We start from the raw sequence: 22,834 nt of genomic DNA, 5'->3' as shown, positions 1-22,834 counted from the left end.
GGACTGTATGGTTATAGGGGAAAACACATGGCCAACAAAACTGATCCCTCTGACCTGACCCCATCATTTTGCTCCTCAACACCTTCAACAGAGTACAATCAACATTCCAGCTAAAGCACCTGGCTATGGGAATCAAGGGCTTGGGACCTGCCTCCTGCTTTATTTCTAAATATTAGCTGCAAAATTACATCCCAGTTCAATACTGAGTATTTCCATTTGAATCTTCATGGGACCAGGACCTAGAATTGCCCTGGAGTGCTAGAATTGCCTTCCCAAGTGAAGCCACCTCTCATCAGCCAGTATGACCAGCTGCAGTTACTCAACTTTGCTCTCACCCTGCAAGAGCCAGAAGTAGTAGTTGTGGGCACTTCAGATGCAGCTTTCCTTAGCCAGGGAAAGAGCCCCATGGTGATCCCAAAGAGCGCCAAGAAGGCCCCTGGTGCCAGGGAGCAGTCCCACCATGCAGCTGTTTGTCACAGCACATGAACCCTTACAGCCCCACTCAAACATCCTCAGTTATCTTATGCTAAGATCTCCTTAAGACTCAGGAAAAGCTGTGGGTAGTCAGAGCTTTTCATCTTTATTTGCACTGTCAGCATTTGGTGAACCCTTAATATATATATGTTATATATATATAACCCTTAACATGCCTATTTAAAAGAGAGGAGCAAACCCAAAGCCATGCAGGCGACAGCAGCGTCACACAGATGTTAAAAACAGCAAGTTCTATGAGTGAAGTGATGTGAACTGGCACTTGGGAGTGAGCACGGTGGTGATATCCCATGGAATACTCCATGGGACAACTGAAGAAGCACTAAAACATTGCACCTTTTCTTGCATACTTTTTTTTTTTTTTTTGGTTCAGTTAGCATTTGCTTCTGGCCCAGCTATGACTTGAGTCTTGGGGATAGGTAGGCTTTAGGGTGGCCCCTTGAGAACCACCACACTGCTCAGCTGCTCCTGCCCATGTACACCACAGAAGTGGACTGATGGGCTGTAGCCAAAGAAAAAAAGTGCCTTCAGTTTCCAGCATGCAGAAAACATCAGACTTGATTGCTTGCAGAGGTGTGCTGCTCTTTTAAAGCATCTCCCTCAAGCAACACTTGTGCCAAAACCGAGGATGCAAATTCAAACCCATTGAAGCAAACCAGAGTTTATTTAGCATTTATTACCCATTTTGTTGTCATATGTGACTTCTTCTGTCTTGATTTTTCCTCTGGTAAACACAGACCTTTTATTTTTTTTTTAATAAAATATATAAAACATTGTGCATTGCTATCCATAGGAAAACTGTAGTTTAACAACAACAACAACAAAAAGAATAAGGCACATTCCTGTGCAGCATCTTCAAATATATATATATATATTTAAAACAAAACAAAAAGAAAACCTTTTTCAACCTCTTTGAGGTTGTTAACTTCTCACCAGTCACTGACACATCTCTTATATTACCATAATTTCACTGTTGGAGGTGGATTGGGTTGTGTTTGACAGGGGCCAGCAGGGAGAACAGACTCAAAAAAATAATAGGATTTTATCCCTGAGGTGTCAGTAAAAACACTAAATGTTCCCATTGAAAAGGAAGATGAAAAGACAGCCATAAATAACTGAATACACTATGGCGAACATCCAAGCACCGAGATGATTTCACGATGGAAGAAACCCCCTCCCCCCCACCCCGCAGTTCTTAACAAGTCATATTTGCTGTTGGGTTTTAATCAGGGTAATCTCATGGCTTCTGAAGTCACAAGACAATCCGTCAGGATGCACTTCCCCCTCCCTCCTCAAATCATCTTTCCAGATTTGTCATTTTGTTCATAGTGCTCCCACAGTTCTCAGGAAAGGGAAATCAAAAAATCCTAAATGAAAACCAACTCCTGGGAGACTTCTCTCCTCAGCCAAAAGAGGAGTACTCATATTGCAGCGTGCTGAACACCATATCCCATGTGGGAGGACTGTAATTGTCACCTTCCTGCCTGCTACTAAGAAATGAAGTTGGCAACCACCTCTGTTGAAAACAGAAAGTGTCCGTGAAGAGGGGTGATAGCAACATGTCAGGGAGAAGGAGATGGGGAAAGCTTTATTGCTGTCCATCCACACCACTCCAGGTGGCACACCTGATAGGAAAAGGGGAGACACCCACAAAATATTCCGCCCCCCCTCCTCTATCACGTGTGGAGCAGCCCCAGGGCGCAGGGCAGGACAGTTGGACTCCCAATCACTTTAGTAGTAGCGGTTGAGACTCCTGGTCCCTGGGATGTCGGGCTGGCCATTCATCCAGATCTCCCGGATGATGCGCTCCCGCTCCTCCAGCCGCTGTGCCCGCTCCAGCTCCTCCGCCGAAGTGAAGACGTTCATGTTCAAAGTCCTCTCGAACCTGCGGTGCCTGCGGGCGGACAGGTCCGAGGTGGTGTCGGAATCGTCGTCGCTGTCACTGCTGTCGCTGTCGCTCTCCCGCTCCCGAGGAGGCTTTTTGGAGGAGGAGCGTTTGCAGTCCGTCCGGCAGGACACCCTGAGCACCAGGGCCAGCAGGGTCAGGACAAGTCCAATGCACACTCCGGAGACAAAATACAGAGCAGCCCGCTCGGGGTTTTCTGGCAGGAGAAAGGAAATGGTGGTCAAGAACAATCCTCAAAAGAACAGAACACACACAGCCTTTCCATGCTCACAGCGGGCACGGTCTCTGGAGGGTCAGAGTTTCCAATGACTGCTTTTACTTCTATGCCCTTCTTTGCCTCCTCCCCCTGAGGGAATCAGGAAGGAGAATTTAAACGGTAGATTTGCTGCCAAGGCATTTGCCCACATGCAGAATGTGGGTTTGCTGCAGCCGTGTCTTGGAGTTGTCTGGAAGGCAAGAGAGCAGTCCATGGAATTAAAAGCTATTTCTCACGGGGTTTTCACCAGAGTGCTGCACACCCAGCAGCAGGTAAGTGCATCTTGCTGTCACATCCACTATCTTCATAACAGGCATAAAGATGATTACAAAACTTTATATGCTCTCAGTGCTGTGGCCCAGCTGAAATGGGAGGCTTGGCAGTATGGAAAAAATGCATATTATTTATTCATATGTTTCATTTGCTTATCTAAGGCAAGTGTGCTGGCTTCCTGCCCAGACCACCAAAAGGTATACCTGTGTTCCACAGGCATAGCTGGAGTCAGTGCACTAACAGGATAAATCCTGCATAGCCACATTTCTGAGGTGATATAACAGGACTCCAAAGGATCCACAATGCTTTTCAAACTAGGCCATCTTGTTTATTTACCACATTCTTTTCTTTTTTTTTTTTTTTCATGGGACTACTTGGAAGTGTAATTATCATAAATGTTGTAACTGCAATTCCTCTGGGCTGAATCACCTTTTTTATAGGCACACTAAATGGGTAAAGGTGAACCCAGCAGAAGTGCCAAGGCCAGCTCTGCTCTGCAGTGTCTGATGAGTGTCCTGAGTTGAAGGATGGAGTCAGTTCCTCAGATGAGTTTTATTCCCTTGAACTGAGTGATGGATCTGTAACAGCTCCCATCAGCTGAGAGCCTGACATTTGGCCTCAAAAGATCTCTGTAGCTAAAAGACTACACTCTACTTTCACTTCCCCCGTTGTGTTTTTAAAAGCTGCCCTTTCCAGCTGGTCTCCTTAAAGTTTGCAGAAGGTGAACTGGAGACTATTTGGAGATGTTAAAAACTCAACAGGACAAAACCCTGCTCTACTTTCAAAGCTGGCTCTAAATCTGAAGTTAGTCATGTTCTGAGCAGGAGGTTGGACCGGAAGACTCCCAGAGGCCTCTTCCAACCTAAATTATTCTCTAATTTTGTGGTCAGAACCCAAACACTGTTTCATGTACCGTTCAAGGCAGTGTGTAGTTTGGTGTCTGGATGTGCTCACGGAACAGTTACAGAGACAAAACAGCTTTGTGCTCTTCACTTCTCTCCCAAATGAATCTCAAAGGTGACTGACAGGCCAAGGTGAAGGAAGATGTCAAGATAGTCTGAAAACTGGCTAATAAAACATAAAACTGATGCAAGAGTGGTTGACGTGGATGACATGGGAAAAAAATCAGGCTGAACAGAGGGAGAAAAAAGGAGGAGGAAAGTGCAGCAGATACCTTCAGCAAGCCCAAAAAGAGAAAGAGGTGGATCAGCCTCCTGCAAACTCTGCCGTGACACAACAAATTGGACACTAAACTGAATGTGCCAGTGGGCTCATGAAGAGGAGGTTGAAACTAGATGATCTTTAAGGTTCCTTCCAACCAAACCATTCTATGAAATGCAGCAGTAGTTAGTTGGAAAGCCAAGTGAGACCAAAGCCAAAGGTTTTAAACTAAGATATTTTGACAAAAGTGAGACAGCCAAAATCCAAAGGTAAAAGAAGATACCAGAGCAGGCATGAAGGATGTGCCAATGACCCCTGCTGCAGCCTGGCAAGTGAAACCTTTGCTCCAATGAAGCTAATGGCTACCCTGAACTCAGGGGACAGGACTCAAATTAAAACTTCAGCCTTGTTTGTGCAGTAGCAAAGCTGCTGCTGCTGTCCCTCTGGTCTTGTGTGAACAGTGAAGAAGTGGCTTAAATTTCAGAGATTTGAAAACTCCAAGGAAAGCAGAATCACTCCTGATGACACTTTTACTTCCATGTGCAATGTAACTGAGGACACTGAGGACACTAATCACCAAGGTCCTTTTGCAAGTAGCCCTAAGGAGGGCTCTGGGGACATCTGGAGCTTGGGAGCGTGAGAAGAGCAAACAAGCACAACTGATGTGCTTGTACTGGAAGGCGCTGGGTCCACCCTGCTTTGGCTCTGCCTGGTTGACAGGACACCAGGCACACTTTCCTGAGTACCACGTTCTGCACACACATGGGTTTAATTTGGTTGCATTAGTTCCACTGCTTGTTCCTTTAAAGCAACTCATAAAAAAAACATGGATAGGAGCCTGAGACACAGACACATGCGGTTTCTGTGCCCCTGGTTTTGCCCGTGTCCTGCTTTTCCTTTCTCCTCCACACTTTTTTTTTCGTGCTACTGTATCCAGCTCATGAACAAAATGCACTTCAATTGCTACTTAAGTAACCATCTTTCATCCCCTGCTCGTGCTTGTACTACAGCCCTTCATGCAGCACGATGGTTGTAATTGAATCTTTGGGCTCCAGTGGCATTTATGAGCTCCTACAGCTACTCTGTCAATATCTGAGACACTGTCTGGATTTCCTCACAAAGCTATAACCTTACATTCAACTGCAGTCTTGGCATTTATCATACGTACACTCCACTTGCACAGCAGCAGCATCTCTCTTTTTTTTCACAGCAGAAAGAGCAACTTAAGCTAAAAACCATGGGCTCAATCTGCTTTTTCTCAGTTGAAGTAGCCAAGTCAGCAATAGCCTAGATTTAGCAGTTTGACGGTCCATAAGTGATTTTGAGAGCCTCCCCCATTGCATGTTCTACTTGCGAAGACCAAGAGGGGCACCCTCTTCAGCAAATGGATGCTCAGCAGCTTCCAAAAGCTCAAAAGTGGGTCAGATTCATCATATCAACACTGAAGCTCCTCAAAACACTCATTATACTTGAAAAAAAGTTCTTTAAAAGTGTATGGACATCAGTAGCAGGAATTAACATAATTCTGATATTCATTCATGTGTGTGTGTGTGTGTACACTCATTAACACATAGATTTTAACCAGTGTAGCTTTTCCACTGCTGTGGGTGACAGCTGAGAGCTTCTAGCAGGACCCAGATGCCATCAATTTCTTTAGCTGGGGTTACCTTTCCCCTTCTTTGTCTTTCTCTTTCTTGGTTGAAAGCATTGATGAAAATGTCACTGATTCAAGCCTGAATTTAATCCATGCAGACAAATATATATGCTCTATATAACCCTCTATACAAAAGCCACCATCTTCTAGGGACTTAAACTGGCCAAAAATTAGAAACACATTTTATTTTATTTTTCCAACCAAACCAACAGCAATTACAGAGCCTATTTCCTGAGGGCTAACAATCTGCTGGGAGCATCAGCCCAGACTCTCATCAATTCCCCAGGAAATGCCACAGGCCAAGATTGTTATTGCTATCATAATAAATTGTTTCAATAAATAAAAAACAATCAAGACATTAACGCTGCTGGTTTCCTGTGATGGCTTCATGCATTCTGAAACCTCAGTTGGGAGGAAAATTTCAGAGGGCCTCTAGCAAAAGGTGCAGCATTAAGCATGGCCAGACAAACAGTAGGAGCAATATCTTCCTGGGAATTTACCGTTAGCCCCACAGGCTGTTAAAATCCCCTTGTAGAATAGAAGAAGCTCTCCAGGAGCCCCTTATTAATAAGGCTCAGGCCAAGCAGTCTAAAAGTTGGAATGATATCTCCTGGGTTGTATTTTAGAAGCCCCTTGTTAACACCTCGGCAGCAAAGCTTTGTTTATGGAAGAAGAATAAAACAGGGATTTGTGGAGTTTTCCCTCCAACCACTTCATCCTGAGTGCAATGACAAAACTGGAATAAGTCCCTTGCCCAAGAAGGAGGTACTGGAAGAGCTCTGATACAATTTGAATGTTTAATATTTACAAAAGCATGAAGAATGGTTCTGCTCTTGCTGATAGACTGTGACTGCAAAGACTGTTCCAGCTGTCACTGAGACTGGTGAAGTCTTTCCAAACACTCAGGCAAGTTTTGGAACAGGTCCACAACAAATAACAGGTCTGAGGTTTGTAGGCAGAGATTGCATCCAGTTAAAAACCTAATTCTATAATCAGCTTTCAAATTAAGGGTATGTCTGAGTCTTGTGCAAGACTGAACTCTAAATAATGTTCATCTGTTTGATCAGCTACTAAATTCGCTCCTAACTGACACTGTTCACACTTTCTCCCTGTTTCTGAAGAAATTCTGGAGAGATTCTGGAAGCTGGGATAAGACTAACACCTAACTGGCTTTGATACCTAACCATGATGACAACTGCAAATCAAGATTCCAGCAAAGAAGTTTTGTTTCCTGCTGTGCTGTGATTTTTACTACTCAGTTGTCCATATGAACATTCCCAACTTTTATATGGGAACATCAGTCAAAAAAATGGTGGAAATGAGCACGGAGGCTTTCACTAGTACTGGCACTTCTCCCCTCTGTGAACTGCAAGACTCTGCACACGGAAGTGACCAAGCCTGCAGACTCTTCATCTGCAGCTGCCCACCCAGAACTGCCATTTTGTGCTGAAAACACAGACAGCACTGAGCACAGAAGTGATCCCACCATTTGTGGATACTCTCCTCAGGCTAAGAGACAGCCCAGCACCAGGAGGCAGGAAAAGTAGCAGAGTGGATCATCTTTTCAAGCATTCACTTCACCTATGAAATAGGTGAAGCTCATAGCTTCTTTTTCCTGCAGTGTGTCTGAGGGTATCCACGACCCTCTGCCACAAGAAAAAAAACATTTTTCTATGTTGCCCCTGCCTATTTTCAATTTTCTTCTGCAAGCTCCTGTTTTGAGCCAAAAATCATGACAAATCCATCATTTCTGCTAAAAGCAGAGGGTTAAATTACATGTAGCAGATAAAGATGGTTTAGGACATCTGCTGTTTCAATCCATGAGGAGGTCCATCAATTATTTTTGTAGTTAGTAACAAACTGAATATATATATCACTGAGTCTAAAACCCATCTAACAGCCATGGTTAAGAACATCGAAAACAGATGATCTTTAAGGTTCCTCCTTTTGTGATCCCAAAACATTCACTACGATACACTGGAAAACACAAGCAATCAGGTCCTGAACTGAGTCATGAGGTCTCACTTCATCTATGTGACATCCAGTGAAAGTGAACTCAGTACAAGGAGACCACATCATGAGAGGGCAAGCAACAGCAAGCAACGCAAATCCCCCAGCAATGAGACAGTTAAAGTTGTTTGTGCTACAGTAAAACCTAGAGGCTCCTTCCAAGACTGGCACCTCAGGAAGGGGAGGCAGAGTCAAAGAGTTCTGCTGTGATCAATGAAAGCAAAGTCCACGGGGGATGGTCAGCAGCTCTGAATCATAGTCCCAACTGACTCTGACCATAAATCCCACAACCTTCTCTTGCCTGTTACTGTTCAGATGGGGAATACGGTATTAAGAGCATTTTGTTTTACAGTAAGGTTGGGAATGCAAGTATTTTCATGTCAAAAAGTGGCAGCTGGAGGTAAGGGAGGGAGAAGTGCATAGGACAGAAGACTTGTTCAAGGCTTGTTTTTTGTAATTTTTCCTTAGAGAAACCCATGCAAGAAAAAAATACCCCCTACTCAGCTATCTTCTGTGAACACCACTAATTCCACTTAATGTGCCGGATTCTTACAGGTGTCATGAAAAGAAGGATCCTGATGACACCACTGGATGTGCAGAAGAGCAGAACTTTGTATAACCATTCATGGTCCTTTTAGAATGACACTTCACTAAGTAATGTGCAGAAACACTTACTACTCAGTGATTCCAAAATGCGAAGCCCAGGTTAGCTGCTTCAAATCCAAACATTTATCTGTAGCAGCATGGTGGCATCTCAGCAAGATCAAGAGCAAGGCACCAGGAATGCACTAGTATTTAATGAATTAGCAGGACTGAATGGCACACAGAAACCCAAGAAAAAAGTGACCAGAGATAGTATTTTCTGCCTTGAGATGCTATTTACACAGTCACCAGGGCCTTCCTTTTGGGAAAGCAGCAGAAATTGGCCTGAAATATGCTGAATTAGAGCATTTGATGCTATTCAGCCAGTGCTCCTCTATCCTCCATTTTTTGGGTTAGTTCCTTCAACTAATGTAGGCAACTAGTGTAGGCAATCCCTACTGCTGACAAGGCATCTCATGCTGTGGGAAATATTTGCCGTCTATCACCTGCCTCTGCTGTCCTGTCACTACCAGTGGTACTGACCCCAAGCACTCAGTAGGGCACACAATCTTTATTTCATAGAATCATAGAATGGTTTGGGTTGGAAGGAATCTTAAAGCTCATATTGTTCCAATCCCCTTCCATGGGCAGAGACACCTTCCACTAGATCAGATTGCTCAGGGCCCCATCCAACCTGGCCTTAAACACTACCAGGGATGGGGCAGCCATGACCTCTCTGGGTAACCTGTGGCAGTGCCTCACCATCCTCACAGTAAACAATTTCTTCCTAATATCTAATATAAACCTGCTCTCTTTCAGTTTAAAGTCATTCCCCCTGGTTTTATCACTTTTCTTTCACCTTTTAAAGTGAATCTTTTTAGAAGACTGCTCCTCTGTTACTTGAAAGATATACGTGGGTGAAAGATAAGCTGTGATCCAAGGAAATATTACTCTAAACTAAATTTAAATATTCAATTAAGTAGATTCTCAAGTTACTTCATCTTCACACTTCTACTGAAGATAGGCCAAATTCTCTTAAGCAGCGTAATGTTCTGAGTGCCGCTTATTTTCCAAATTACGGGACAACAAGCTTGCCTCCCTAATGAGCCAGGCTTTGATCTCCAGGAAAATGAAGCATTAGGAATAATACCACACGTAAGATTACATTGTACTTAACTGCAGATGAGAGCAAATCCAGTGGAAAGCAGAGCACAATAAACTCTGGTATATATACTGCCTGCTAGATCTGCCCCGGTCAGGTCTTTCAAGGGAGAGTTTGCAGAGAGACGAATGAAATACGTAAGAGGCAGATTTAGCCTCAGGTGACTGCAAAATGAGGGTCTTCAAAAAGCTTGCAAGAGCCCAGAGAGATGGCAGCCACAAGACCTACCTGTGATGAAGGCATAGGCTGCCAGGATATTGCTGAGCAGGGCCATCTCCGTGCTGACGCCCACAGGCTCCATGCTGCTGGAGAGCACTGGCGGTTGTGTCTCATCCACAGGAAGCAGGAGAGGGGTGTTGTCTAGAGGGTAGAAAGTGGCAGATCTCCCTTTCTTCTTCTCTGCTTTGAAACAGAAATGGAATGAGGAACGATGAACGTGACCCAGCCCTACCCTGCCCTAGCCCCACCAGGTCAGCATCTGTGTTCAGAAATCTGGAGCTGCTCAAGAGTAAGCCACACAGATTTGCCCTTTTTGGGGGGGTAACTAAACCTTCTCAAGTAGCTTCAGCTGAGCACATATTCTGCCTGCATCCAGGCATCATCTTCTCTCCCCCATCTCCTGCTGTTTCATGTCACCACTTAGACACACCCATCTACGCTACAGCAAATACATATTCAGGTTTCTTTTCTCTTATGTAAATCAAAGGAGCCTTTATCAACAGTGGGTTCAGCTAGGCTTGTAAGGAGGACTGGGAAACACAGGCAGAGCCAGCAACCCTCTGCCGGTGCCGCGCTGTAGTGACCCATCCACACCTGGCAAACAGACGGGCTTTCTCTCCAGCCTTTGTGGGGAAGGGCAGACCTTGGTTTATGACTTCCTTCAGAAGCCTGCTCATATTGTATTTCACCTAGACACCATTTCCCCTTTGGAGAGGTGAGTGAACATGGGTTAATGATTTGATTTTATTTGTTGAAGACTGAAGCTAAGGAGGCAGCTCATTCCAGGAGGCTCAAAGAGACCCTTTCAGATCTTATCACCTCACTGTTGAGGGCTCCCTGCACCTTGATCTGCAGGCAGACACCCCCCTACTGACAAAACACTAATTGTTTTCAACACAGGAAAAAGTCAGTGCAAAGGATGCAGCTCTGTCATCCACATGAGTGTTTAACTGCAGTTATTACAGATTTTCAGGCTCCCTTCCCTGGGTGTCTAGTTCTGAACAAAAGCAAGCATCGCTCTTTAAAATCACAGACTTGCACCAGGTTCCCACTTATCTGCAGGTATTAAATTCAGGAAACTGCCAGCTCCATCTCCAGTGGTGCCACCAGTGCCATACATACAAAGGCATTCTGTCAGCAGTCATGATGTGAGATGGTCTTTGTTCACTGGTTGCCTGATCTGCCTCCTCTCCCTGCAAACAGCAGTGTGAGACGTCACCTTCAGCTTCCCGCTGCAGGTGCCAGGAAGTGGCTCAGCCCAGGGAAGCAGCAACAGAAAGTGAGGGGTGTCAAACAGAACAGGTAATACTGGATGGAGAGGGACTGAGTGCATGAACGTGCATGCTGTGATGCCAACTCCTCATCTGCCTCGGAGGAGAAGCAATGGGGATGGTTGTCCAGGTGTCACTGTAAGGGATCAGCCTGAAGGAATGCGGGTGCTGCTGCATCTCTGCCACTGAATAGCTGCATGGCCTTGGGAAACCTACATGTTAAAGGCCACCAAGGTGTTAATGACTGGCCTTCAAGCAAAGTTTTTAAACATGGGTGGCTCATATCCCAACGGATAAAATATTCCAAGAACCTGTTGCTTTAGGAGACTAGAGATCACTGTGGATCACTTGTGCAAATGGAGGCAATGGGACACAGAAGGTCAAGGGCACATTCAGCAGGAAACCAATAGCAAAGTCTTAAAAAAATCTTTCAATTCAGATGTAGGCACTAATGTGCCCTCTAATCTTTCCTTTATTCTCCCTGTCCAGTAAATCTGTCTGTACTAGTGGTTGAATTTTTCCCTACCACTGTTCCAAAGAAATCCACAGAAGCAGGGTAAATATTTCATTTCTAAAAACTGAACCTAAAACCTGGATACTTCAGAGCAACTCAAGTAGCACCATGCATCTAAACTTAGGCAATAGAATCCTGCTATTAGTTGAGGGATATCCGAAAGCCATTCAGCTCTCCCTGTAGCAGACACTTAAAGCTTGATGTATTTGCTCATACATAGCCATCCAAGACACCCCATGGAGGACATCCATGTAGAGATGACAGGTATGATGTAGGGGAAACTCTCACCCTTCTAGAAGCCAGGTAAACACCCCAGGTCATCACAAATTACACATTTATATGGGGATAACTGATCTTGCCTGAGATGCGTCCTTACTGAGGTCTGGCTCTGAACTGGTTAATTCAAAATCCCTTCACAATAAATGAAGGGCACCTCCAGGACATAATCACATATATATTTCATAGCCATATGTCAGATGGACATGGCTGGGTATGATGCATCCCTTGTAAACCACACTGTGCAATAATAGTGTATTTAAGACACTTCTCAAGTGAGACATAGAAGAACTTTTTTTTTTTTAACTTCTAACTTATCCAAAGAAGAGATGCAATCAAACCAGTTTTTAAATGAATACTCATCTGCATACACTGAACTCCAGCAAAGAACACCACAAAACCACGGAACTGGTTTTATCATTGGCAGGATTGTACAAGCACAGACATGGACGACAGAAAATAACTGGACTTATGCAGAAGGAAAAAAACAAACACACACAATTTCACAAGGCCCATGTGTTGCTACCCTATGTGGTTCCCTGGCCCCACAAGTCACTCCAGGACCATAATAGAATACATCCCCTTTCCTCCTTGCTAGCTTGGAAAACTTGTCTATGCCTAATCAGCTCACTACTACTGGTTTTCTCCTCACCCTTCTTAGCTGTTCCCAGTCACTTGAATGGTTTCTCCATGAATTTACACCAAAGCTGAGCAAAATTATTTCAGCCAGCAATAATTTGCCCAACACCACAGTATAAACACAGGAGAGGTTAGTCATGATACCAGGCTGACTTTAGCAAATAGTTTTAATACGAGAAACAAAACAGAAAATGTCCAAGTATGTGCTTTGTTATTTTTCAAACATTTTTTCAGCTTTTAATTTCAAAATGACATCTTTGTTTGAAAAGTAGTGCATATTTTGAGAATGAATGAATAAACAATGTGAAAACTAAATAAAAGGTGTCACTTATTGAAGTGAAATGTTTAGATGAATGAAAATGAGTTCAGGATATCTTTTTTCTTGTTTAAAAGTATCTCCAGGATCACAATATTTATTTGGTGCTAACTCAAAATTCTTTTCCTTGGCGATTTTTCAGTAAGGCCTCCAGAGGGACAAATTTGTTATTGTCAGTTCTTAATTATTTGTGGATTGACTATCCGAGCTGCAGATTAACATTGTCAGGAGTGTAGACAGAGACAAGGCAGCTTAGCCCATACCCACCCTAGAGCTGAACCTCTGGGAGCACAGGCTGGAAATTTCAGTAGTGTCATATACTATCCATTGCATGTTGGGAAACAATGCAAAACCACCGAGTAACCCAATACATGCTCACCTATGCTTTTCCCTTATTCATACAGCACCTCTTCCTTCTACTCACCTATCCCTATAGATACCTGAGACTTCATTCACATCTCTTCACTTTGCATTTTATGAAAATAGCATCATATTTCAAAGCTCAGTTCAAAACTTCTACATCCCCTGTGAGGCAGATCTACTGTCTCTGCCCTGTTTTATTTTTTTTCCTTTGCCACTGTATTAGACAGGTCTGCAAAGTATTTCTGTGATGAGTTTTGACATGCATGGCCACGACTGCTATTTCAGGAAACTCAGTGTTTCTTGAACAGTTTCACAGTTCACTTTAGCCCGTCACTGATCACAGCTCAAAGTTTCCTTTCTGACTGTGACATGGATGGGGTTTAGGTACAATAGAGAAATCCAGGAGACAGAAATGAAGAGATAGAAAGGAACAGTTATCACAACACAGGTTTGGGGCAACATCACAATAGTCACAGCTACCTGGGAGAGCTCGTCCTATACTGGAAGGAGAGACATCAGAAAGGAACACTCCGTCCCCTATAACATTGAGATCAAACACTCTTGGCTGCAGTGGAAAATGTGGCTTCTGATATCCTTGGTAATTGGTTGGTCTTGGCTGAGTTTCATGCAGAAGCTTCTTGGGAACTGAAACAGAGGAGTAAGAAGAGCACAGTTGTTAGAGTGAGTTATTTCAGCTGGTCACAATGAGAATTGTCACATTATGCTACAGGCTCAGCTGATACTTAATTACACCATGTGCAGCCCAAACAGACATTCATCTTCCACTATGATGAATGCTCTCCAAGTGCCAGCACAGAGACATTCAATGAGAGAATGCTGGAAACTATAAAGTGATTAAGATATTGCTTATTTACAATTAAGCCTTGAGACTAGGCTAAGGATCAGATTCAGACATTTTATTTAGTCGCACATCTTAGAAACTTAAATGCCTAGTAAGACAGACTTTGGCCTCAGCCCTAAGCTTCAGAGCACTTCAGGAAGACACCTCTATTCCCACCATGACAGGGTGCTGGGCAGGATGCCCTATAGCAGTGGGAGCTATAGGCTATGCCTGAAACACTGCCTCTCTCCAGCCATGAAGTTGCTGACTCAAGCCTCAACATCAAAGATTTCTGTCCACTCCAGATTCACAAAACCAGACTCTAGAGGATGTTGTTCACGTGAAATCATAAAGCTTAAATCATCCATCACAAAAGTAAAAAATCCCACCTGTAAGAAACGCTCCCCACCCCGTGAGATCCAAAATACACTGTTCCCCATTGGGCTTTAGGGCTGTAAGTAAGCTGCAAAAGGCCCACTCCCACCACTCTGAGGAGGGTGAAGACTCAGCTAATCACTACTGTTCTCAGCGTTTTGTCAGCCACGGCATTAGCAATATGTGGGCAAGATGATAAGTTAATATGTGACAGTTTTTTTGGACATTTCTGGTCTCCTCTTTGGACCAAAGCACGCCTCAGTAAGAGTATTTTCTCCTCCTCGATGTTGCAAGACCAGTTCTTCAGCTGTACATCTCAGGTAAAGAAATCAAAGCCAGTGTACCTCCAGGTACACCCTCTGAAGGTGAACCCACACAGTAAATTCACTAATTTCCCCCATAGAGACAAAGCACAGAGTCATTTACAGAGCTGAACCAGTTCTCTGCCTCTGCCACAGCCAATACCTAAGGCTATTTCAGAGCAAAGTGCTTCTCCATAGAAAGAGAAGAAACACGTATACAGGCCATTCTGTTCAGAAATCAAAGAGAGTGATGAAAGACAAAAATAAATTAAAACTTCCAGAGGAGAAAGATTTATTTCCCCATCAGTGACTATATACTAATATGTACATAAAAGCAGACAACCAAGACCTAAGTGTGTTGAAGACACAAACTGTTAAGAACCAGGCACAATTTCAGCAGACCAACATGAACCCCAAGAGAAGGTTTCTGGGATGCTCATGTCCCCTTTCTCCAAGTCTAATGGCACCAACCTCTCTCATTCCAAGCAGGCTGCCACCTCCCAGTGCCTCAGCTGTCCCATGGCTCCATTTGGGATCATACTATCTCTCATCTCCACTCTTCACGGAGGCGTTAAGAAGCATAATTAAAAATGCAAAGCACTTTGAGATGCTTGGCAGAAGCATGAAGGAGGGCTTGGAAAGAGTGCAACTCCAGAGCAGAAAGGAAATTCCTGCCTGCCCCCTGCAGCTAATCAGCTGCCAGACTGGAACAGGAGATTTAATCATGTCCATTAAATTTGCCTGCATCACCCACCACATTACTACTGGTGGGTGAAGTGATCCAACCACCTTGTTTACATTATGTTCGACCTACTGCCTTTACTGAGGCAAAGAAAACTGTAACTAGATTTACAGACTGACCTCCTGATTTAGGCTGCCAGGACATCAGCCTTGAAGTTTTTGCATTATTAGTAGAGTCATGCTAGGTCAGGAAACAGACAGAAAACCCCACAGCTTCTGAATATCAAAGAGCTGGCACAGCAGTTTCTAGTGAATCCTGAATTGGCAACTGTTGGAAGGCAGAAAAAGAAACACAACCCTTGGTAGGAACTAGACAGGAGTGAGGAGGATACCTGTGCCAGGGAAATATCAGAAAGTCTAGGGAGGAGGTGAGTAGAACAGAGATTATCCAGCAAACCATAGGCAGGAAGAACTGCAGTTCTGAGTGCCTAATTCAAGCCACCTAAAGGGACCCAGAGGGCATAGAGCTCAGCACTCTCCAAAAATAAATTGCCCTATTACTGTATCTCAGACTGAGGACCTGAAAGGCATTTTTCCTTTACACAGGTTTCATCCAAACTGCATCCCAGTAACACATTGATAGACATCCAATGAAGAAAATGAAGCAAAAGGGACACAAAGACAATTTTTTAGCAGGTTTTGACTAGTCTTTCACGTTTCAGTCTTACTTTTCTTCATAAACATCTACTTTCACCTCCCAGCACTCATGACCATCTCCAGGGCACAACACAGGCTGGGTGGGTCTGCATCTTTCTTAGAAAATGTGACACCACCAGACACTTAAACATTTGAGACAAGTAGGAGGAAGAAATATCATCTTTTCTACATTTAACACCATCTAAGCACACCCAGGGAATTGAGCTACGGCTTTTCCACCTTGGCATCTGTGCCACAACCATTCAAATGCTACAGGACTAGGGGATGAGTCAGGTAAAGCGAAACATTGCTAAATCAGTCAGCAATTGGTCAACAGCATCCCAAGGAAGAGTAGAAATGGAGAAGTACTAAGGGGGAAGCATTCATAGAGACTATTTATTGTCACCTTACTGGAGTAGGGCTGTGCTCTCATCTCTTTGGGATAGCTGAGGAAGTAAGAAGACTATCAAGTAGTCATTTGGTGCCTTAAAACACAGATAGCTGTGAGGACAGATTCCCAAAAGCAGGCATGTGCTTAACATACGTGATTAGCACACCCTTTGGTACTTTCAAAAATTCTAAGAGGTGCTTGTCTTCACTTCAGCAACTAGATCAGTTTAAAACCCTGGAAGCAACTTCGTGCAACACAGGATGTCTACAGCATATAACCTTGGACTTTTCCATTTCAAGGGATCATTTTTCTCCGTGGACTCCATAAACGTCTTGAGGACATTTTGCCAGGAAAGGCCCATCTTTGCAAAGAGTAAACAGAGAGATGGCATGCAGCAAGTCTGTTCTTTTTCTGGTTTATATGATGCTCAGCCAATACACAGCTTTCTTTTGATTTAGAAAGACCGTGAAATGGAAAGCCTTTCTCAAGTGTAAAACACCTCACAATTTCCAGTTAGCTCCTGTGTGGCAGCCAACTCCACAAGAAAGATTAAACATCTGGTTCCTTTGAAATGCCCTCCTTAAATTCTCCAGAGAGGAGTGCATCTGACACAAAGCATGGCATGATTTGAAGCAAGATGTCAAGAAAAGTTATTTATTATTAAAAGCACCAGAAAAAAGTACCTAGGATTTTAGTCTTATCGCAGTATTAAGCACAGAAATCCTGGCAGGGAAGAGTTGGCACTTGGCCTGCTCCATTCAATCAAGCAGAGAAGTTAAAGCAACTCAGTCAGCAGAAGAAGTGATGTATGTGGACAAGAGGGGAAGAAAGAGGGATTCAATCAAAGTGTTAACACACCTCATAGTCAGGAGCCCTGCACCTAAAAATGCACAAGAGAAATGAGCTGGGATATTCTGGAAGAGAGGAAGAGAGTTGTTATAGGGACCTCTGGGGACTTTCAGTCACTCAAGGGGTAGCAGTCAGCCTTGAGATATGGATATTTATCCAAAAGATAAAATTCTACAGTAACTCGCGCTGGGCAGCTGAGCAGCACAGGCAGAGATGTAATTTTCCAATCGCAAGCCCTGCTCTGCCACCCACTCTGGGGTCCAACTGGGGCATCACCACACGGACTCCACGTCAGCCAGGACTTGATCTGGAGAGCAAAGTGTCACCATCGCTGTGACACTCCGTGAAGGCACCTGCAGAAGTTGGTTCTAGGCTATAAATCTGCAAGGCAGCTTTCGGAACAGCATTCCTCTGACATTACAGGTTTTCAAGTCCTTATATAATCCCTCTGTGTCTGCTTTAAAAGCAATGCTAGCTACCAGCTCCTACTGCTCATCTGTCTGAATCAACGTCATGCTAGCAATAATTTATACCAGTTCCCAAACCAAGACCTGCAATACCCATTTGCAATGAATTAATGGTACCAATCTCACCACAAAACCTCTCCTCCACTGCCTGGCACCTTCCCCCCTCTCCTTCCCCCAGCAGGAACAGGGTAAAGGAAAATCAAGTGTGCTCTCATGGGCAGAGGAGATCCATCAGAGTCAGTACAAGCAACCAGCAGGACAGTGTGAAAAGGCACATGCTGGTGCTGCTGACAGTATCGTTATTTGTGCTTGGTGGAGACTCCTTCTCCTGGGATTTTCACACAAGCACTCTCTTGTGTGGCCAGAAAACCGAGGACTGATGAAAAGAAAAAGTTACTGTGTGTACAAGCAGCCACATTCTGAAATACAGCGCTAAGAGAAGGAAAAGGCCAGCAGATACCTCACCTCTGTTCATCAGGAGCAGAGAATGACAGAATGGTTTGGAAGGGACCTTAAAAATTATCTAGTCACACCCCCCTGCCATGGGCAGGGACATCTTCCACTAGACCAGGTTGCTCCAAGCCCCATCCAACCTGGCCTTGGACACTTCCAAGGATGGGGCAGCCATATCTTCTCTGGGACAACTTGTTCCAGTGCCTCACCACCTCACAGTAAAGAATTTCTTCCTAATATCCAATCTAAAATACTCTTTTTCAGTTTAAAGCCATTCCCCCTTGTCCTATCACTACATGTCCTTGTAAACAATTCCTCTCCAGATTTCTTGTAGGCCCCCTTCAGGTCCTAAAAGGTCATAATAAGATAATTTGCTGTGTTTTCTACTACGTTGATCTATCTAGTTTTAAACACTCCAATCCTGGGGATTCAACCAATTGCCACAACATATTATTTTCAGAGGAATATTGCTCTTTCTGAGGAATTCTTTTCAAATATGTTGCTGAGTGTTTTAATTTAAGGAAATATATTATTTCCCTAATCAAAACATTAGATGCTATAGGCCCCAAATTTTATGGGTGGGGAATTGACTCAGGGACAGAGTTTTGAAAGGGTTTAAATATCAAAATTATTTGTTCAATCTCACAGAGGGAGTCTGTGCCAAAGAAAGAAAACAAGCTGACGCTTGCTGTATTTCAGCCTTGTACTCAAACCATTCCCTCTCTTCGCTAATTTGATCATTTGGTGTTTCCTGATACTCGCTCAGTCCTAAACATGCTTAAAGACTTCCACTCCCAGGAAGAAATTATCCTATGACCTCCACCTTCGCTATATATACACATCAGTCAACTGGAGCAGATCAATGAAAGCTCAGGCAAGGGGGTTGTCATTCTCCAGTACTCTGCTGTATATTTTCCTGTGCATTTCCAGCCCATAAGGTTTGCTCTCAAAGCTCAGAATGGTTAAAGCAGATCTGCAGGACCTTCAGCAAATCCTCCTGAGCCTGCTTGAAGCAGAGTGCAATTTGAAAACATGACTCCCTCACCTAGGAAAATTATAACCAAGCCTTTTATCTGGGGAGGTTGGGGCCAGGAATTTTTAAAATAATAATAAAAAAAAATCCTCCTGTGAGTAAACACCCAGTATAAACTACTGCAGGTTTTTAGAGGGAGCAGCTCTGAAGGATTTTTGTTTGAGACTTGAAAATGCATGGCATCCAGCCTGTAATGGGATCATTCATGATTCTGAGTTATCACAAGAAAGCAATTCCTTTGCACACATGTATGGTATGTGGTTCTCTCAGATTGCAGAATTAAAAGTGTTTTTTATGTGCTGTAAAATCTAAGTTCACTAAACACTCAGTCAACAATGCCTATTAAAATAATAGATTTTGGCTGTGCCAGACCACAAAATAACACAATACAATCACATAAGAAGACTCTGCACCTGGTGACTAACATCACTAACACTAACATCACTCTGTAGCTAGAAACATGGGGGTGGGAGATGCTAATTTGACTAACAAAAGCAAATTGAGGCACAACCTACCCCCTTGGCTTTTTCCCAAGGGTCTCAGACATGGCCAAGGAACAAGCTGAAACCTTTTCCAGTTGCCCATGCCCTGTGTAGCTCAGTGCTGGATGAGCCCCTTTCAAGTGAATAAAGCACCTTTTGCATCACATTGAAAGAGGTTTTGCCTCTTCTTGTGTTATGTGAGACATCCAAAGTCTACCTTCAAGTCCTGACCTGACACCAGACATTCTGACAGGGAGGCTTTTTTGGTCAGATATAAGTATAATCACTTCATAGGAGATGATCAGATCCTACAGCTCTTAAAATGTCTCCATGAACATCCCTATGGAAAAGGCTGAGTGCACCCAACATCACCTCTCTTCTTTGTCTACAAAGACATATCATATTTAGAATAAATATATAGTACAGTTTACATAAGAAGTGTAAAGGGTCCCAGGAGACAACAGGAGACATGAAAGGACTATGTGCAACAGACCATAAGTCTGAAACTTGGGATTTGATCAACAAGCTGCCACAAAAAACCTTCATTTCTCAAAAAAAAAAAAAAAATAGAGCAGAGGCTCAACAATTGCAAGTGGTCCAGACCTCAGCTTCTAACTCCTTCAATTATTTTTAAAAAGGCATTTTTTTCACCCAGTATCAATACAGTCTGTAATTCTGAAACTGAATGCAAAACCCAAGAGAAAGAGGGAGTTCCTCAGCCTCCTGCAGGCATGTTTTCCAGGCACAGTGGTTCCAAACCACCAATAACAAGGAAGTGACTCATGCCAATTACAGTAAGTCCACTTCCAAGCACCATGCAGAAAGCAAGTGAGACTGTCTGGGAAAATAGCCCTGTAATAACCAAAGCCACCTACACCTCCCCAAGCCCACAGCCTGTGCCAGGGCCATCCTCCTTGCCCCTCCCTCCAGACACTGCCTGAAGCAGAAATCCATCTATTCTGCTGGTGATTTTGGGGCTGGTGGGAAGAAGTACCAGCTGGGATGTCTGACACAACCCATGCAAACTCTGCCAAGACTCCTCCTCAGACAGCCCAGATGCTTTGCCCTTTACTGTATATCCTGACAGCAGTGAACTACAGAAATGTTGTGCAATAAGAATATAAATACAATACAGACAACCCTTTCTCTTGTTTGCTCTCCTCAGAAAAGGACATGCTTATCTTTTTCTCATGCAGCTGCAACCAGAGAAGTGATTTCAGAAGTGGAAATGATTCCAGTCCAGAAACAAAGCCCATGCAACATGAATTAGCCCAGTCTCACCATTCCTCCCAGTGAAATCTCTCGCAGGTATATGGCCCAGCGATGTGAGAGGCTTTAGGAGATGAAGAAGATTTAGGAAACAGTGCACCTCCAACCAAGACTCCACAGGGCAGAGACAAACAAAAGCACTGTTCCCTCCCAGCCTCTCCCCCTCCTGCACAGGGCAGCAGGAGCACTTTCCCCTGACTCCTCTGATTTCTGCCTGCCCAGATATGCAATAAATTTATTAAAAGAGCCAGTTTGCCTAATCTGGAAACTCAACCCAAGCATGCCCTGTAGGTATCTAGGGAAGAAGTCCTCCTTAAATAAGCTATGTTCCTAAGCTCCCTGTATCATCAACAGTGAAAGGTGGGTGCCTTTGAAAGCCTCCAGGGGAGATTCTGTCTACTTAAATTTAGGAGCCTAATTAGGGATAGTTAATGAATCATAATGTTACCTTTGGATTTATTCTCCTGAGTGTATCTGAGTTGAAATCTTACAAAATGCCTCACATCTTTTACTCAGATATTTTTCTTCTATCTTGAACTTTTCAAATCAGGATTTGAAGCTATAAACACCCTAATTTCTACCCAATGATGCATGTGCTCGATCTATCCACAGGCAGTTTTCCTACTGCTTTCATAGCCTTGAAAGTCATTGTTCTTCTTTCATCGTCTTAAATGCAATAACAGAACATGAAGCATCTATTGCCAGCAACTCATAAATCTCCTGCTTGATGTGGCTTTTGGTCTCCAAAGGGCACAGGGGAAAGCATCACATGCACCAGTCTGCTCCCTACATGTTCTACTTGGAAAGAAAAATGGATCAAAAGGAAGAAAGCCTTGTAAGAGATACCTGCAGATACAAAGAGTTACTTTCATCTGGCAGATTTCTAACTGCTCCCAAAGTCAGGAGAGTCTCCATTTTCACAAGATATTTCATCTTGAGGAGGATGAGACTCAAGCTGAGTCTTGTCCAAATTCCAGCATGCTCGGCTACATCCCCCATGGGACCTTCTGCCAGCTGTAGCTGTAGGACCTCTCTGGCAGTACAGCTGCATCGTTTCTCCATGAGGCTCAGAAGAGTAAGATCAGTAAGGAAGTCAGGATCATTCTGCCAGTGTTCCCTATTCCCTGTATTTGGGCTGCATCTCTCACACACTTCCATTGGTACACACCAGCCCACTCATGAATGGATTTCTTTGGCATTTATTGGATACTCATTTGTTGGTCTCTTCAGAGGAGACTTATTACAGACTGTAATTTTATGCAGTGCTCTAAGTATACCCATTTGACTTTGGATCAAAGCAGAGTAATGTTAAATTTCGCACTTTGACACAATTCCTATTTCTTCTCATCATGTTCACTCATTTTAATCAAACATTTAACACTGCAAGATTTTATTATTTTATATTACTCAAAGTACAGAACTGTTGTGACTTATTTACGCTATAGAGTTTGGCAGAAATTCCTTTGTGCAGCTTATCTATTTTTCAGGAAAGTATGTGACATAATATGTGTCTCCCAGGAGGATGCCAACAGAGCAGCAAGTATTGTGTGTTCAAGTGTGGCTGATCCAGAGCCAGGGCATTGCTCATATGAGGAACTGCTCACCAGCAAGGGAGAGTCTCTGTGCTCAGGATGCCAACACATACCCAAGCGGTTCCAGCTATGCAAGTTATCAGGAATCAGCTAAGTTACAGCAACCAATTCCATAAAATTGGGGCAGAAGATACTCCCTTAAATTTCAGTGAAAAGTATAGACAAGCACTGTCAGGGAAAGTGTCCCTTGGAGATGTTATTACTACACACCCAGAGGTAGTGGTGGGTGAGAACTATGTATCACTGTGAGACACTCAAATGAAAGCCAGCGCAAGGATATCCAAGACAAAGTAAGGAGAAAGGAGTGGA

General features: G+C 43.7%; 1 protein-coding gene across 7 annotated transcripts in view; it reads right to left on the bottom strand.

Annotated features, from left to right (window-relative positions):
• Nucleotides 1-1,237: 1,237 nt before the first annotated feature.
• EVA1A (eva-1 homolog A, regulator of programmed cell death) overlaps nt 1,238-22,834 on the bottom strand; it is a 212,817-nt gene continuing 191,220 nt past the window's right edge. For 5 of the 7 annotated variants that reach the window (XM_017812971.1, XM_017812974.1, XM_017812975.1 and 2 more), the window contains 3 exons: nt 13,575-13,739; nt 9,725-9,898; nt 1,238-2,594 (listed from right to left, as the gene is read on the bottom strand). In XM_017812971.1, the coding sequence (XP_017668460.1) occupies nt 2,224-2,594; nt 9,725-9,898; nt 13,575-13,739 (710 nt within the window). In that variant the 3' untranslated portion in view covers nt 1,238-2,223. The remainder of the gene's footprint in view (nt 2,595-9,724; nt 9,899-13,574; nt 13,740-22,834) is intronic. The other 2 variants (XM_017812972.1, XM_017812973.1) reach the window with 1 other exon arrangement.

The sequence above is a fragment of the Lepidothrix coronata genome, unplaced genomic scaffold, assembly GCF_001604755.1.
Source record: "Lepidothrix coronata isolate B3197 unplaced genomic scaffold, Lepidothrix_coronata-1.0 Scaffold39, whole genome shotgun sequence".
In the NCBI taxonomy this organism is placed as follows: domain Eukaryota; kingdom Metazoa; phylum Chordata; class Aves; order Passeriformes; family Pipridae; genus Lepidothrix; species Lepidothrix coronata.
This window is presented reverse-complemented; position numbering and strand designations above follow the sequence as displayed.